At 44.5% G+C, this 16,556-nt stretch overlaps 1 protein-coding gene across 3 annotated transcripts in view; it reads right to left on the bottom strand.

Moving 5' to 3' along the window:
• PLA2R1 (phospholipase A2 receptor 1) overlaps positions 1–16,556 on the bottom strand; it is an 82,074-nt gene that overhangs the window by 27,441 nt on the left and 38,077 nt on the right. For all 3 annotated transcript variants that reach the window (XM_019554038.1, XM_019554037.1, XM_019554039.1), the window contains 7 exons: positions 15,019–15,188; positions 11,359–11,561; positions 10,873–11,018; positions 6,470–6,554; positions 4,277–4,409; positions 3,241–3,276; positions 2,436–2,593 (listed from right to left, as the gene is read on the bottom strand). In XM_019554038.1, coding sequence (XP_019409583.1) covers positions 2,436–2,593; positions 3,241–3,276; positions 4,277–4,409; positions 6,470–6,554; positions 10,873–11,018; positions 11,359–11,561; positions 15,019–15,188 — 931 coding nt within the window. The remainder of the gene's footprint in view (positions 1–2,435; positions 2,594–3,240; positions 3,277–4,276; positions 4,410–6,469; positions 6,555–10,872; positions 11,019–11,358; positions 11,562–15,018; positions 15,189–16,556) is intronic.

The raw sequence follows: 16,556 nt of genomic DNA, 5'->3' as shown, positions 1-16,556 counted from the left end.
GAACTCAATCACTGCTCCTGCAAACAGTGAATACAGCGCTTTTTTTTTTTTTTTAAAGTGCTGGGACTAGGCTGGGGCCGGGTTGGGGATGGGGTCAGGCAGGGTAGTCATGGGGGCTTCTCCCAAGGTGCTGGTCACCCTACCCAGTGGCGGCCCCATGGCAGTTTTAAGCTTTTAGTTTTTTACGCTTTTAGCCTTTTAGACAACCACCAACACCATCAACCGCCAGACGCCAATGAGTTACCCGATCCGAACTGTTTTAATTGATGTCTTCTGGTGCTGGTCGTCCCTTGCCTCAACAGCGAATGCAATGACGATGACAGCGACCAGCGGGACCCACCCGTTTGGGGGTATTTTAACCATCAGATCCCTCCCCGCACCCCACTGGGGTGTGGGGTCCACGTTTACCACCAGCCGCCATCCGCAGGCAGCCCACAGAGACTAGCGGCCCACGCCACATAACCACGAGGACATCAAATAGTCCCACGGCTCTCCCGACCTGGGGAGAGGCAGGCACAGCCAGAGGAGCTGCCCAGCTGTGCCTGCTTCTCCCCGGCGAATTTGAATCACTGAATCTGTCCAAATCAGCACTGAATCTTCCGAAGCTGATTCAGCCGAATCAGTTCAGGACAGTGATCTAAATCTCTGAATTGAATCACTGTCTTCCAAATCCAAATTAAATACTTCCCTATTCGCACAGGCCTAGAAAACACTGCCTTAGAACTGAGTGGGGCAGGAATCGTATGGCCACCAGGGGGCATCACAGCTGCCCCTGGGGTGTGACCCTGTTAACATGCTCTAATTTGGAAGAAATCATATGTGAGTGTGGAAGCTGGGAGCGATGTCCTGGGTTGGCCTGTGCAAAGGAAAAGTTGACACGCTGCACAGAATCAGAAGCATATAGCTTGGTGACTAGGAGCTCTGGATGTCTGATTCTTGGTCAGCTCTGCTGAAGAGTAACTAAGCCCTTCAGGGTGTGTACACACATACCAACTTTCTGATAGTTAAACTAACTTAACTTTTATAAGATGACTTAACTGTCAGACCATACAGAGGTATGCGGAGCTTAAACGCAGTGCCAGGTAATACATCTCCAAGGTGTATTATTTTGAGTTGTATTAAGGTGCTTCTAAGCTGGTGGCCAGGGGCTACTGCTGGGGAAGGCTCCCAAGATGGCTGTCATCATGTTAAGGAGCTGTATGTGTGTATGCTCTGACATGGCTTAACTTAACTAAATTGACTTAAGGTGACTTAGTTAAGTTGCCTTATTTCAAGTCAACTTACACACACCTCCTGTTATCATTTCAGTGATATGTTTCAGAAGAGGACTTCATATGTTCAAGAAAGATTAGATCACTCCACATGAATGCACATAAGGATGATACACACAGTGGGTGCATCTACATGAGCTGCTATGTTGCCACAGTGATGAGCTATGGTGACATAGCTTGTTGCTACAGCAACATAGCATCAGCAGGCAGGAACCATGATGCTACTGCACAGTACCTCATTGCTACAGCACAGTAGGATCGGAAAAAACCCATGCTGCACCAGGACTGCACAGTACTGATGGTTACAACTGTCAGTAACAACTGCATATGTAGGTGTGCCCAGTATGTTTTCAAGCTTATTACCCAAAGCCAGGTATAATTTACAGTATGGAAAGGGAAAATGTACTTGTAAAACTGTAACATTAAATTTGGCCTTATGCAGCTGATCATTTCAGAATCTGGAGCACCATTTATGAATTCTGAGTCCTTCTGTGAGAAGATCAGCCATCATGATACAAGCTACACTCCATAGAAGCCCACGTGGCTTGTATGGACACAGCTGAATGCATAGAACAAACAGGAAAAGGGTCATGAAAATAGGGGCACATGACTTATGAGGAGAGGCTGAGGGAACTGGGCTTATTTAGTTTGCAGAAGAGAAGACAGCAGGGCAGTTCCAAAGAGGAAAAGCTAAACTGCTCCTAGGTAGCAGATGACAGAACAAGGAACAATGGTCTCAAGTTGCAGCAAGGGAAGTTTAGGTTAGATATTAGGAAAAAAAAATTTCTCACTAGTAAGTTTGCACTAATAAGGTGAAGCAGTGGAACAGGTTACCTAGACAGGTGGTGGAATCCCCATCCTTGGAGGTTTTTAAGGCCTGGCTCAATAAAGCTCTGGTTGGAATGGTCCTGCTTTGAGCAGGGCTTGGACTAGATGATCTCTTGAGGTTCCTTCCAACCCTAATTTTCTATGACTCTATGAAAGAAGGAACAGTTCTTGCCTGAAGGGAGGAAGTCTATGATTTTCTATGATTCCAAGTCCTTTTTTATTTTTTATTTTTGAATTTTAGGTAAGTCAACAGAAAACCAGAGATTCCAAGACACAACAGATATTAACTAATTATTGTGTGAAAATATAATCTTACAAAAAGGCTTGTTTTCTTACCTTTTTAATTTTCTGATGAATAAAATCTTGTTCTTCAGAGGAATGTATTGACACTATTCCACTACGAAGCCACCCACAGACGAACTGAAAAGTGGCCCATTCTGAGGGACTTTCGTGAAAAAGGTATTCTGCTCCTTGATAATAAAACCATGATGGTTCTAGAAATTAAGCAAAGGATTCACAGCTGTCATGGAAGACAGAAGACAGCATCTAGATTCTTTTGTGAGAAATTCTTTGTGATTAAAAAAATGTTTCACAGGACCAAGATTCCATAGTAAAACACTAATTATCTTTAGTCTCAAATATGAGACAAACCCATTCAGGGACTGAATTCTCTCTTACCTGGAATTATACCATGTGACAAAGACACTAAGGAATCTGACACACTAATTCTAATGCACTTGAGAGGATAGCAAATTCCTGTGAAATATATTAGTGGTCAAATTCTGATACCTTTACTGAAGGTATATCTTGATACCTCTACTTCCTGACTAAGAGCACCAGGTTTGGGCCTCAAAGGGCACATCCAGATGAACATGATGTTTGGTTCTCTGGGGACAAACAGCAGTGGCAGCACATGCTCAGGCAGTGCACCTCTGCAGTGTGGAGAACACCGGAACGAGCGGTATGTGGCACTGTTTCCTACGAGTTTGCAGTGCCGCATACCGCACGACCATGCTCATCTGGATATGCTCATAGAAGCCCACAGGGAGTTAAGCAGTTCCTAAAAAATTATTTAGTGGTAGATTTAACTTAAAATCTTTTAATAATTACTTTTACTCAAGATATGAAAGAACATACATACCATGTATGTACCACTCTGGACTCTTTGGTTTAATGCCTGTAAAAAAGGTATTTCAAATTAAAAGAGGTATTTCAATTGAAAATTTAAGAAGCGATATTTCATGCAAAATGCCCCCAACTGTATTGTAGAATTTAATAACTGCAATTTATTCTACTCCTTTCACTGGTCAGGTGAAAAATTAAAGATGGAATAAAACAGTGATGACAGCTTTTCAACAAACTGAACATTTTTTTAGCAACCAAAAAGGCACTTGGTTCTAGACTTTTAGAACATTCATTAGTCTAGACCAAGGCTGCCCAACTGCTGAGTGGTGAGGGGCTACACACCATGTGGGACACATGCAAGCCCCATCTCTCCCCGAGTTCACAGGCAACCCAGTCCCCTGCTACATATAGCACATGTAGCTTGGCTTCCTTCACTGGAGCAAGACAGGCAAACAGCCTGTCCTTTCCCAGCTTCCCATCCTGCAACTGCACGTGCAGCCTGGTTCCTCCCACTGCATGTATTGTGCAGTCACAGCAGGCAATTTGCCCTTCATCACGCTGCTGTCACGTGTAGTGTAGGCAGCCCGGTCCTACTCCTTGGGGTCTCATGTGCCCTTTGCCCCAGAGAGAGGAAGCAAAAACCAAGGGAGCTAGGAGAAGCCCAGAGACCCTGATAACTGTACCAGTAGCAGGATTGCTGGGGGAGCTGATAGCTGGGCAGGAACCTGCAGGCTGCCTGTTAACCCCTCATGGGCTGCCTGCAACCTGTGGGCCGCCAGATGGACAGCCCTGATTTAGGCCATTCTAAACTATTGAGCACATTGGTATTGTTGCTACATTTGCTAAATGACCACCAAACCCTAAGGGAATCATTCAGTGCTGCCTTATTCAATACAGTGGAATTCCCATCAACAACGAGGAGGAGTCCTGGCCTGGAATAAAAGCCAATTATAGCCTCTGAACATCTTCCTTGCTTCTCTCCCATTATAAAATGATTATCATAATTATAGTTACAGTATATGAATTAAATTTTAGCTTATTAACTCTTTTACCTTTTGGTATTTTGCATATCCATTCACGCTGTTCATTGCAATTTATTGGCAAAACTGTTTTATTTGCTTTGTATGCAGCACAATTTCTTGAATCATCCTCAAAATATTTGTTCTCCAAAAATGCAGATACAACCTGCAAGTAAATAATGCTTTCATTAACCCTCTTTGAGATTTGCAGATGGGATGGTTTAATACAACATTAATAGAAGGGATTTTGAAACGTACATATGCATGTATCATCATTAGTCCATTATAAATAATTTACAGAGTAGGAAAAGCACAGGTACTCAAAATATGGTAAAAACTTAAAATAAGGCCCATGAGTACCCTCTCCTAAGGCCCTACTCAGTACTCCTTAGGCCCTGGCAGACATGATTTTTGTTATACTACAGGTACTGAGGAGTTTTGTTGCACAATGAAAATGTGCATGGCTTGACATTCAAGTGGCTGTCTGAAGGTGATAAAATCAGTACAGGAGCTAGCCCTGCCAGTCCTCACTAGCTAGGAGAGTTGGAGAGGTGCTACCAGGCCACCTCCAGCCTCCTTCTGTTGTTTTGAATGCCACCTGTTCACCTGACTGGCTAGAGGGGACATTCCCTCTTGCCTTGATTCATCCCAGGATAGTTCCCAGGTCCATCTGTTTGCCACCCCTTGCATAGAACCAAGTCACCCCAGTTCTGTGAAAGAGCAGACTCCACCATGCAGGCAATCCCAGGAATGCTGGGAATTTCTTGAACCATGGGGGAATGCCCCTCACCCTTTATAAAGGACTAACTCAGGGCAGGGGACATTCCCCACACAGCTCTAACCATCCCTAGCACCCCAAGGAGAGCTTGAACAGCTTTCCCCCACTCCTTGCATAGGTGTCACCTTGGTTCTGTGCAAAGGACAGGAAGCATTCCTCTTACACAAAACTAGGGTGAGGGATCAGTCATGGACCCAGTGCAGCAGCTGGGACTATGAGTATAGACATGGTTCCCCACAGGGATGAGAGGGCAGACCCCATTGCCCATGCCTCTGGTTACGGACTGTGTTTTACAGCCCTGTTGCTGTTCTGGGACTGGTCAGAGGCCCTGTACAGCACCTGGGGCTGCCCGCAGAGTGTAGTGCATCCTGGGATGCTGGAGATCTAGTCAAGTCCTATCACTCAATGTGTAACATGCAGCAAAAATTAAAGCAAGATACAAACCAGCCACAAAGATGCTTTGCATTTAAGGAGAAACAACTTTAAGGCTGGTTTGTCATTTTTATTGTGTGAAAGATAATTAGGGTTACCATATGTCCAGTATCAAAAAAGAGGACATCTGTGGGGGGGAAAGGGGGAGCAGGGTGGGGAGGAGAGGGGGGAGGGATATATGACTGTGGTGGGGGACAGTGATATGCCTGTGACCTGCCTCTGCCCCTCACTCCTAAGCTCCACCCCCAGCCCTGCCAGTGCCCCATACTCCTGACCCACAGCACCCTACCCCTCCAGCCCTGTTGCCCACGCAGTTCCTGCTTGCACACACGCACTCTGTGTCTCTTACCTGGGAGCAGCTTGCCAGGGCCCATGTTAAGAGCATGTGACCCCTCCAACAGCGAATCACCTTGCCCGCTAGTCCCAGCCCCAAGCAGACAAGCTGCTAGTGCCCAGGAAAGCACAGGGAAAGCAAAAACCCAGACACTTGCTTGCATTTTAAAAACTTGCCGGGACACAAGGACCAAAAAAGAGGACGTGTCCAGGAAAACCCAGACGTGTGGTAACCCTAGAATTGCTTGAATGTGTGGCATGTTACAACCTACATGATTAACACATTCGACTTAACATTCTGGAAGAACACGAGGTAAAACAAACTAACTTAGCTCTGCTTTAAAAAATTTTTTTTTAAATCATTAAGTTTTATCTTGTAGTTTCCACTTCTTGGATTCAACTGTAATGATTAAACTTTTTACTCGGAGTCTCTTCACGAACTCAACATTTTGCAGTTCTTTGGAATGTCATTATTTAAAATATCATACATTTACCTGTACACAGAACAAAGTCTGAACTTGTCAATTATTAAGAGGTAGCACAAAATACATATTAAATCTGATTAAACAGATTACTATCAGCATAATGTGTGGCCAAATTTGTTGGTCATTTGTAAAGTTTTTGTGTTTTTATGCTCAGCTATAACTTGATAGGTTCTTATAGTATATAGCCTGAATATTTACAGGAGTTCCATCAGACCACTGCCATGATCCTCCAGACATCGGATTTCTTTTATTAAATCCAATCCAGAACTGTCTTTCTTCAGCCCTATGATGGGAAAAAAATCCAAATAAAACACTGATATTTAAAGCCTTCTTTTTAAAATATTATGCATACTAATAGCCAAGTCTGGTAATGTAATTAGGTCAAACTGTAATAAACTTATTAGAGCTTTTAGCAACACCCTGCAGTGATACTAAGTTCCGCGAAACAAATACTGTTTTTTTCTGATAAAAATGAACAAATCACCAATTTCAAGATGGTAATGTTTTAAGTATTGGGTAGGATTGCGAAGCCTTTACTCCTACTGGCTAGCGTTTGCTCAAATGAAGGTTTACACTGACCTTAATGAATTATTATTCAATGTAAGGGATATCAGGATCTGGCCCACTATAGCAGGCTGAAAAAAATATAAGTAAGTTTAGCTGCAAACTGCAAGACTGAAGTCAGGATCTTTCCTATACAAAATGTTCAGGCCCTTACCACTTAAGACAGAAAAATAAATGATTTATTTTAAGTAACACACTGCTGTACTAGCTGAGAACTACTGAAAAATGATCATATGAATGAAGATGGTTAAAAATACTCTCTAAGAAAAATATGCTCTGGGCTTTCAATGTTCAATAAGATGCTGTCTTGATCTTTTACACTTTTTTTCTGATTTGTTTTATTATTGAATGATTTCAATGTTCTTGTTCCCCTCAAATCCAATGGCCAAACTCCCATCAATTTCAATGGGGGCAGGAACAGAACAGACCACAGTGTACACTTCAGGGAGAGACAACTCCTGGGAAGGGACGGCATCCACCACATGCCGAGGGGTAATTCCCTGTTCTTGGCCAGGATGGCCGATCTTCTAGATAGGGCTTTAAACTAAGATCACCGGGGGATGGGGAAACACTGACTGGAGCATGACCGGAGACTAGAATGCTCTGAAGTTGGGGACTCTAGGAGAGCCACTCTTGCAAGACTTGAGGGAATGGTTCTCCCTCAACATCACAGGAAGTTGAGGTTCACAACTGGAAGACCCAGGTGCCTGTACTCTAATGCCAGGAGGACAGGGAACAAGCAAGAGGAGCTAGCCCTCCTACTCTTCACCGGGCATTACAATTTAGTAGGGATTACGGAGACCTGGTGGGACTCCTCACATGACTGGAATGTAATCATAGAGGGCTATACCCTGCACAGAAGAGATAGAGTAGGAAAGAAAGGTGGAGATGTAGCTCTCTATGTGAGTGAGCAGTACACCTCCTTGGAGGTTGACATCAATTCCAAAGAAGAGCAGCTTGAAACCCTCTGGGTCAAACTACAGGGGGACCGTGGTGAGAGAGACCTAACTGTGGGTGTATACTACAGACAATCAAACCAGGGGGTGGAGCTCGATCTGGAGTTCTCTTGAGAACTGGCAGAGGTCACGTGTGCACAAGACATGGTCATCATGGGTGACTTCAATTACCCAGACATCTCTTGGGAGGAACACTCGGCTAAGTTGAATCAGTTGCGTTGCTTCCTGACCTGTACTGAAGAGCTCTGCCTGACTCAAGAAGTGCATGGGCCAACCAGAGGTCTCCTAGACTTGGTCTTGGCCAAAGGAGATGATCTGGTGAGCGACTTGAATACAGAGGGTAGCCTGGGCAACAGCAATCATGAAACCATCATGTTCACTGTCCATCACAAGGCAAGCAAATCAGCTAGCAGGGTTGAAGTTCTGGACTTCAAAAAGGTGAATTTCAATAGGGTCAGGGTAATAGTAGAGGAAGCAATGCGGGATCAGGGACTGAAGGTGAAGGAGTGTATGAAGAGTGGTCATTCTTCAAGGACATGATCCTCAAAGCACAAAAGAAGTCCTTTTCCATACGGAGGAAAGGTAGCAGAAGGGCTGGTAAGCCCTCTTGGTTTAATAGGGATATCATGGTCCTCTTGAGAAAGAAGAAAAAGGCATGCAAACAATGGAAGCTTGGGACAGTCCCCAGGGAGGACTATACAACAACGGCCCCCACTTGTAGGGAACAGATTAGAAAGACTAAGGTGGAGACTGAATTTAAACTAGCGACAGAAATCAAGGGCAATAAGAAGTCCTTCTTTAGGTGTATAGGGAACAGGAGAAAAACAAATGGAAGCGTGAGGCCATTGCTTAACAACTCATGACAGCTGGTTACCAACACTAAGGAGAAAACTGAACTCCTGAATTACAACTTTAATTCGGTATGTCACCAGACTAAGAGGAAAATCATATTAGATAAGGTTCAGAATGGGCATGGTGGGAATGACTGCCTTCCTACTGTTGACATTGAGCTGGTGCATGATCAGTTAGAAAAGTTAGACATTTATAACTCAGCAGGGCCGGATGAACTTAATCTGAGAGTGCTGAAGGAGCTGGTCGAAGTCATTGCAGAACCTCTGGTGAAACTCTTCCAAAACTTGTGGCGCTTGGGGGAGGTCCCTGAAGACTGGAAGAGGGCCAATGTGCCCATCTTCAAGAAGGGGAGGAGAGAGGACCTGGGCAACTGTAGGCCAATTAGCTTAACTTCTATCCCAGGGAAAATCCTGGAAAAAATTCAGCAAGGAGTCTATGTATGATATGCCTGCAGAAGGTAGGATTCTGAATGACAGCCAGCATCACTTCATTGCAGGTAGGTCTTGTCTTACCAATCTCATCTCCTTTTACGACCAGGTAGTTTGCCACCTGAATGAGAGAGAGGAGGTTGACACTGTATACCTAGACTTCTAAAAGGCCTTTGATCTGGTATCCCATGATGTTCTCATGGGAAAATTGGAAGATTGTGGACTTAACTGTTTGACAGTTAGGTGGGTAGGAAACTGGCTGTGGGGTTGGACCCAGAGAATTCTAAAGAACGGATCTGTGTCATCCTGGCGAGAAGTGGCTAGTGGTATCCCTCAGGGGTCCATGCTTGGTCCAGTGCTTTTCAACATCTTTATCAATGATTTGGATGTGGGAGTGAAGAGTTCACTGGCTAAGTTCGCAGACAACACCAAGTTATGGGGGAGCATGGTCAAACTTGAAAATAGGCTGCAGAGGCAGGCGAACCTCAACAGGCTGGCAAGTTGGGCAGATCAGAACCAGATGAAGTTCAACACAGAGAAGTGTAAAGTGCTCCATCTGGGGACAAACAATCCCCAACATACTTATAGGCTCGGTGGTGCCATACTGCCTGGCACCATGACTGAAAGGGACCTAGGGGTAATAACAGACCATAGTATGAACGTGAGCCGTCATTGCAATTCTGTAGCCAGGAGGGCAAACAATACTTTGGCAAGCATCAACCAATGCATCTCAAGCAAAACCAAGGAAGTGATTCTTCTGCTTTACTCAGCATTGGTAAGACTGCAGCTGGAGTACTGCATCCAGTTCTGGACACTGTACTTCAACAAGCATGTGGAAAAGTGAGGGAGTCTAGAGAAGAGTCACCCATATGATCACAGACTTGCAAGGCAAGCCATATGAGGAAAGGCTGAGGGACTTGGGCCTCTTCAGCCTAAAAAAGAGAAGGCTGAGAGGGGACTTGGTAGCAGCTTACCACTGTATCGGGGAATATATTAAGGGTTTGGCAAACAACTGTTCACCAGGACAACCTTGGAGAAAACCAGGAATAATGGCAACAAACTCCTGGAAGACTGTATCAGGCTTAACAGTAGAAAAAACTTCTTCACAGTTAGGGTGTCCAGATTGTGGAATAAACTCCCTCCAGAGGTGGTGCAATCACCTACCCTGGAAATCTTCAAGGGGAAACTGGACAGCCACCTTGCTGGAGTAACCTGAACCCAGTTATCTTTCCTTCCTAGTGCAGGGGGGCTGGACCTGATGATCTTGCAAGGTCCCTTCCAGCCCCTTACAATCAATATATCTATGGAAAGTAAGGTGGTGGGAAGGGCAAACAAGGTGTCAGTTTTCAAATATTTGGAGGAGTGCCGAAGGAAGATAGAAAAAATAATGTTCTCCCTTGTCACAGAAGCAGGACATAAAGCAGTGAGTTTAGATGACAGCAAAGTAGATCAGTGTCCTGTAAGACTTACTATGAGACGAGTACATTTAGGAACTTGCAGAATCTCCTTCATTGGAGATGAAGAAATAGCAGACCCATTATTTGTGTAGGAAGTTGGAGCAGATAACCCTTGAAATCCATTCTTAACTTATGATTCTATCTTTCAAAGGAATTGTATTAGAATTCACTGTTGTGTTGCTTCTGGACTAATATATTTATCTCAAGTTCATCAGTCAATGAGGGAAATTAATGTCAGCTATTGGCCATCATCGGTGAGATCAAAGGGGCATGAATAGCACTCTTTTCTTTCATTTACTAAAATTAAAAAGGCTTTGTTAATGCTAAATTATATACATATTTACCGATCAAATATCATGCTTAAAAAATTATTCAAAAATTCCTCTTCGTAGATATGGGTAAAGCTGGCAAGGTGTGCTCCAAAATCTTGGCATAATGCTTCTGCTTCACCCCATGTTCTTTTCTTCAGGACTTTTTCACTGTGAAATATCTGCATAGTAAAATACATTTTTTAAAAACAATCATTTTTTTTTTTTACTAGTGATTCAGAAATCTCTGGAGATGAAAAAAAGTTTAGGCAGTGCTGTTTGCCTTTGCAATAAAAATATACACTTTGCTAGGTATGTATTCCTGGCAGTATAATTATTTAGGCAATAGCTTATTTGGAAACACATTATAAATGGGGCCAATGACTTTTCAATCCAGTCCATTTCAAGAGGGAAAAGATCAAGTGAAATAAAGACTTTTTCATTCAAATAGTAATATTAAGAACAGTAGATAAAAATACACAAATCAAGAGATTTAGGTAAGCCTTTTTTGTTGTTTTATACCTTGTAGCAGTTGAGCAGATTAGAATTTGATTCCCATCCAAAGTAACAAGAAGTGACAGGCCTTCCATACTTAGGCTCAGTTTCTTCATATGATTTGATTTTCTGCTTACACAATGCCATAGCTTTGAAGCTTTTGCAACTTTTCACATCCCAAAATCCAAGAGACTGCCCTCCTCGAATAACAACACACTGTCCAGAATGACCTAAAACAGAAGAAGGGCACTTAATATCAGAATAAAATATCTTGCAGCTCCATCAATTAAGACTGGACATTTTTTACAAGCCTGTCAGATTCACTGAAATAGATTTACATCTTTTTTCTAATATGGTTTTGTGTTAGTTAAGTGGTCATATACAGTATGCTTTTACTCACTGATCAACATTATGATAAAATTGTGAACTCAGTCTAAAATGATTAATTTATTAATTTATTGCTCCCGGGCAAAGGCATGGAGAGTATTAAGTAGTGAATTTCCTGTTCCACTAATCAATTTATTAGCCTGTTCTGGCTAATTCAGCTTGTAAAACAAGAGGCCATAACAAAGAATCCTGTTAGGAAAGGTGGGAAAGAAAATGTAGTAGTATTTTTGCAAGCTGCGGTCTAAAGGGTCCGAGATATTCAGAAGTGACTAATGATCAGGGATCCAGGTTTTCCATTTCCCACGGGAAAATTGAAAAAAAATGCAGATTTCCCCCTTTACCTGAGGAAAATACAGATTTCTAATTTTAACAGAGAAACCCATAGATTTTGCTGTTTTACAAAGAGCTCTCTGCAGGCTGGCAGAGTCCCAGCCAGTAAGGGGCTGGGGGAGAGCAGGAGGAAGGTGGTCAGGCAGGGGGCACCATGTGCCTGTAAGTGTGGGGGGCATCACTGAGGCCTCCATAGGGAAGAAGGGAGTTGGGCAGGGCTGTCTGAGGCTGCTGGTCAGCTGGGTTGTGTGTGGGGCTTGGGGCTGCAATGCGTGGCCAACAGGCCGTGGTGGGGAGTGGGATGGAGCTGTGGGTGGGGCTGGCTCCCTGGTGCTGTGAGCATTCTCAGCGGGGTAGGGGAGTATGCCCCAGATCTGTGCGTGGGGCGGAGCGGGCTGTACACTACAGGCTCAGGCTCCCTGCACTGATGCCCTCCCCCAGGGCCTCTACAGCCTAGTGGGTCGGTGCTGCAGGGAACAGCAAGGCCGCATCGGGAAGTTCTGCTGAGAGCTCCATGCTGCCCTGGCAAGATGCTCCCTGCCCGCCTGGCAGCAGTGAGGGGCACAATCTTGTGCTGCTGCCCCTGCTGCAACTGTGTGAGCAGAGGATGCCTCGCCAGGGCAGTGCGGAGCTTGCAAAAACAACAAACATCCCAGTGCAGCCCCGCTGTTCCCCGCAGCACTGGCTCACACCCATTGAGCTGCAGAGGCCCCAGGGAAGGGCAGCACTGTGGGGAGCCTGAGCCCACAGCGGGCAGCCTGCCCCACCCCATCTGAGTCCACAGCAGACAGGCAGCAGGCACATGGGCGGGAGGTGGGGGAAGCTGGGCTCCATGCTCTGCTTCACTGCAGCAGCTGCTGCCTCTTGCGTGGGGCAGGGGGCTGTGGCCTTGGGTCCGTGGCCCCGTAGACTTGGCAGCTGGGGGGCCTCTTTAGCAGGGCTGGGGGGGCATGGGAATAAGGGGCATCAGTAGGGCTGGGGGGATTGTGGGGAGAAGTAAGGGGCACCAGCAGGCCAGGGGGAACTATGTGGGGAGTGGGGCATGGCAGAGCTGTGGCTTGGTAGTAAGGGGCTGGACATGAATCCTGGTGAGCTAAGGGGATGGGGAGCTCTGATTTTTCAATAAAAATCCCAAAATCAAATAACAAAATGTATAGGTATTTAGAATTTATTTTATTATGGTGATTTAGACACCGGTAGGCTTCCAAACTGGTTTAAAATTGTAAATATATCAAGAAAACATTGTGTTCAACTGATACATATATATGTATATACATTTTTCATTTTAAGAATGGATTTGGAGGGTTTTATCACAGAATTTGTGATCTTTTATCAGGGAAAACCAGGATCCCTGCTAATGATCCCGAGTGCCTCAGTTTTTGGGTGTGTACTTTGAAGAGGCCCCAGTTTCAGCCTGTTCTAAACATCAAGCTCCTCTGAGGCATCTCAGGGTGGGTATCTAAAACATGTGACACTCAAATCTGAAGATCTACTATTGCCTTTAAAAAAGTTTACATTTCTATCTTATTGAAAGAAACCCTGCTTTTGTATCAATTACTATCAGACCTAAATTGAACAGAAGAACACAATAATTACTCAGGGATAGGAAATAAAAATACTGCCACTTGGTTACAGTTTTGTTGTCGGGTCCACAAATATATCCCAACTACCTTGTCCTTCTTGATCAGTGTTTAAAATGTATAAATTTATGAACTATGAATATTAATGACCTAAATTAATTATTAATAGGGGTAGGGAGAATGCTCAGATCCCTGGCACTATCTCCAGGGCTTACTGGTGGAAGACATTAGGATCCTCTCTGTAAACTAGCTATTTTTCATTCACAGCATGGGTGCTCAACCTCCAGCCCGCAGGACAAATACAGTCTCTGTGACCATTGTATCCAGTCTGTGGGGTTCTCCACAGGCTGCGAAATTTGACTGCAGGGGAGTAGTGGCACTGCTACCCCTTCAACCCCGCCAAATTCCCAAACCTCAAACCCCAAGCCCCAAGCAGAAGGTTGGGGCTGAGCCACAACCCCTCCCCCACCAGCCAGATCCAGGCTGGGCCATGCCCCCTATCCTGCCACAGGTGGATTGGGGCCAAGCCAAGCCCCCTTCTCCACATAGCTGGACTGGCGCTGGGCTATACCCCCTTTCCCCTGTGGTTGGATTGGGGCTGGGCCACACTGCTCTCCCCTGCAGGGCTGGGCTGTACCCCTGCCCTCCACACAGCTGAATAGGACCCTGCTACAACTGTCCTGGGCACTGGACAGGGACCACCGACTGGATCTGGCTAGAAGGCTGACTGAGCACTGGCCATCTCTCCTGCCAGTGAAAAAGTTGAGCACCACTGATTCACAGTACTTCCAGACCTCCCAAACTGAGGATAAATGAGAAAACAGAGCTGGAAATGGAATCTAGGTTTGAAACTATTGTGCAATTACTCTTGACATTTCACAGATTAGCTGCCAATGGTAATAAAAGGATAGGTTGCCACATCTTTACCCTGCCACACAGGAGAGGGAAACAGCAGCTACTTGTCTGGTATTCCCACATAGAACAAATGGACAGGGAGAGGGCAGAGAGGAATAAGGTATGTAAGAGGCCCTGGGTGCATCCCCGAGCCTTCCCAGAGGGTAAGGTTTCCTGGCTGGGTACATGTTGTAGAGTAAGTTGTCCTGTAGAAAAGAGTGTACTAACTCACTTTCCCGATCCTGGACAAGAGTGGAGAACAGGAGGAATTCTCAGTTCATTCTCTGTGCTGCCCCTGCAGAGTTGCACTTATACAGTCTCTAAGCAGTCTGTAAAGTTACTCCAGTCTGAAATGAACATAACCAGGTAGGCCTCTTGGACGGAGAGGATAAACAAGGAAAAATGATGTTGGCAATTCAGGAAGGGTAGTGGGATTAATGGTAAACTTTAGACTTTGATCCAAAAGTTACATTTATTATTATAACAAATTACTCACGTGGCTGATACTTGTTCCAGTTTGTATAGCTCACAGGCTGATACTTTCCATCTGTCATTAGCCAAGAGTATTCTCCAGTATTGTTAAGGTCTTGTAGTCCTATCCAAAAATAAGTTTCCTCAGTTTTCACCATTCCATAGATTATACTGTTGATAAAAGCTTGTTCAAACCTTTAAAAATGATCAGGATAAAAATCTTGTTATAGTAAGATATCCTAATCCATATCTAAGTTACAGATTAATTAAAAAAGATGAGAAAAATACTCAGGAGCTTATATGTATTAAGAAACATCTATAGTTGCTGCTAGTCATATATGGATGATATTAGAAGAAACTCCCCATTCCTGAGAAGTTCAAAGGATCAGAGAGACAGCACAGGGGAAAAAAAGAAATATTGGCACAGAAATATTTATTCTTTGGACACTGAATAGTTAGTATTGAATAGTTAATACTGAATGACCTACTGTACCAGCAGTTCTGATATCTGCAAAAGGAAAGTGATTTTCCTCATTTTAGCATTTTGAATATATTCCACAGAACATTTAAATATTTAAACTATATACCACTGTAAAAGTTATAGATAGCCCTGGTTTTGCTATGTAAATACTATTCATTCAGTTATTATTGGTACTACATTATACAAATACATGCATTAACTTAGAAACATAATTAATTAGCTTCCTTTGAAATTATATCCAGGACACTGAGGACTCAGTTCCACAAAGACTTAACGCAAACTTAACTTCACACACTGCAGACAGAAATACTAACTTCTATCTATGATCATAATGTGTAAAGTTAAACACATGGGTATCTTTTCAGGATTAGGACCTACATATCTAATTCACCTACATTTTTTTGTCCATCTAATATCTAATTTCTTTTTTAAAATATAATTTTACACTTGTATAATTTTAATTTTACACCTGTTCTGCCTATCTTCCCATACACCAGTCCTCTTTCTTACAAACAAGTTCTTTAACACTATTTAATTATTTAATTTATAAGCATCTTGCCAGGGCAGCATGGAGCTCTCAGCAGAACTTCCCGATGCGGCCTTGCTGTTCCCTGCAGCACCGACCCACTAGGCTGTAGAGGCCCTGGGGGAGGGCATCAGTGCAGGGAGCCTGAGCCTGTAGTGTACAGCCCACTCTGCCCCACGCACAGATCTGGGGCATACTCCCCTACCCCCCTGAGAATGCTCACAACACCAGGGAGCCAGCCCCACCCACAGCCCCATCCCACTCCCCACCACGGCCTGTTGGCCACGCATTGCAGCCCCAAGCCCCACACACAACCCAGCTGACCAGGCTGGCTGACCTGCTCCACCGGGCTTTAAACTAAGCCTGCTGGGGGATGGGGGGACTACTGCCCCTGCTGGCCCGCTGGACGGCCCTCGCAAAGCCAACAGACCAAGGCACTTAAAGGGGCACTTAAGGGAGCCCACCCCTGCCCCAGCCCTGGTACAATCTGTGGGCAAGGCAAGAGCCCCCAAGGGCACACTTGCCTGCCTGTACACTAATGCCAGGAGCCTGGGCA

The sequence above is a fragment of the Crocodylus porosus genome, unplaced genomic scaffold, assembly GCF_001723895.1.
Source record: "Crocodylus porosus isolate Cpor-Errol unplaced genomic scaffold, CroPor_comp1, whole genome shotgun sequence".
NCBI classification, from domain to species: Eukaryota; Metazoa; Chordata; order Crocodylia; family Crocodylidae; genus Crocodylus; species Crocodylus porosus.
The sequence above is the reverse complement of the archived record's forward strand: the minus strand, read 5'-3'. Positions and strand labels throughout refer to the sequence as shown.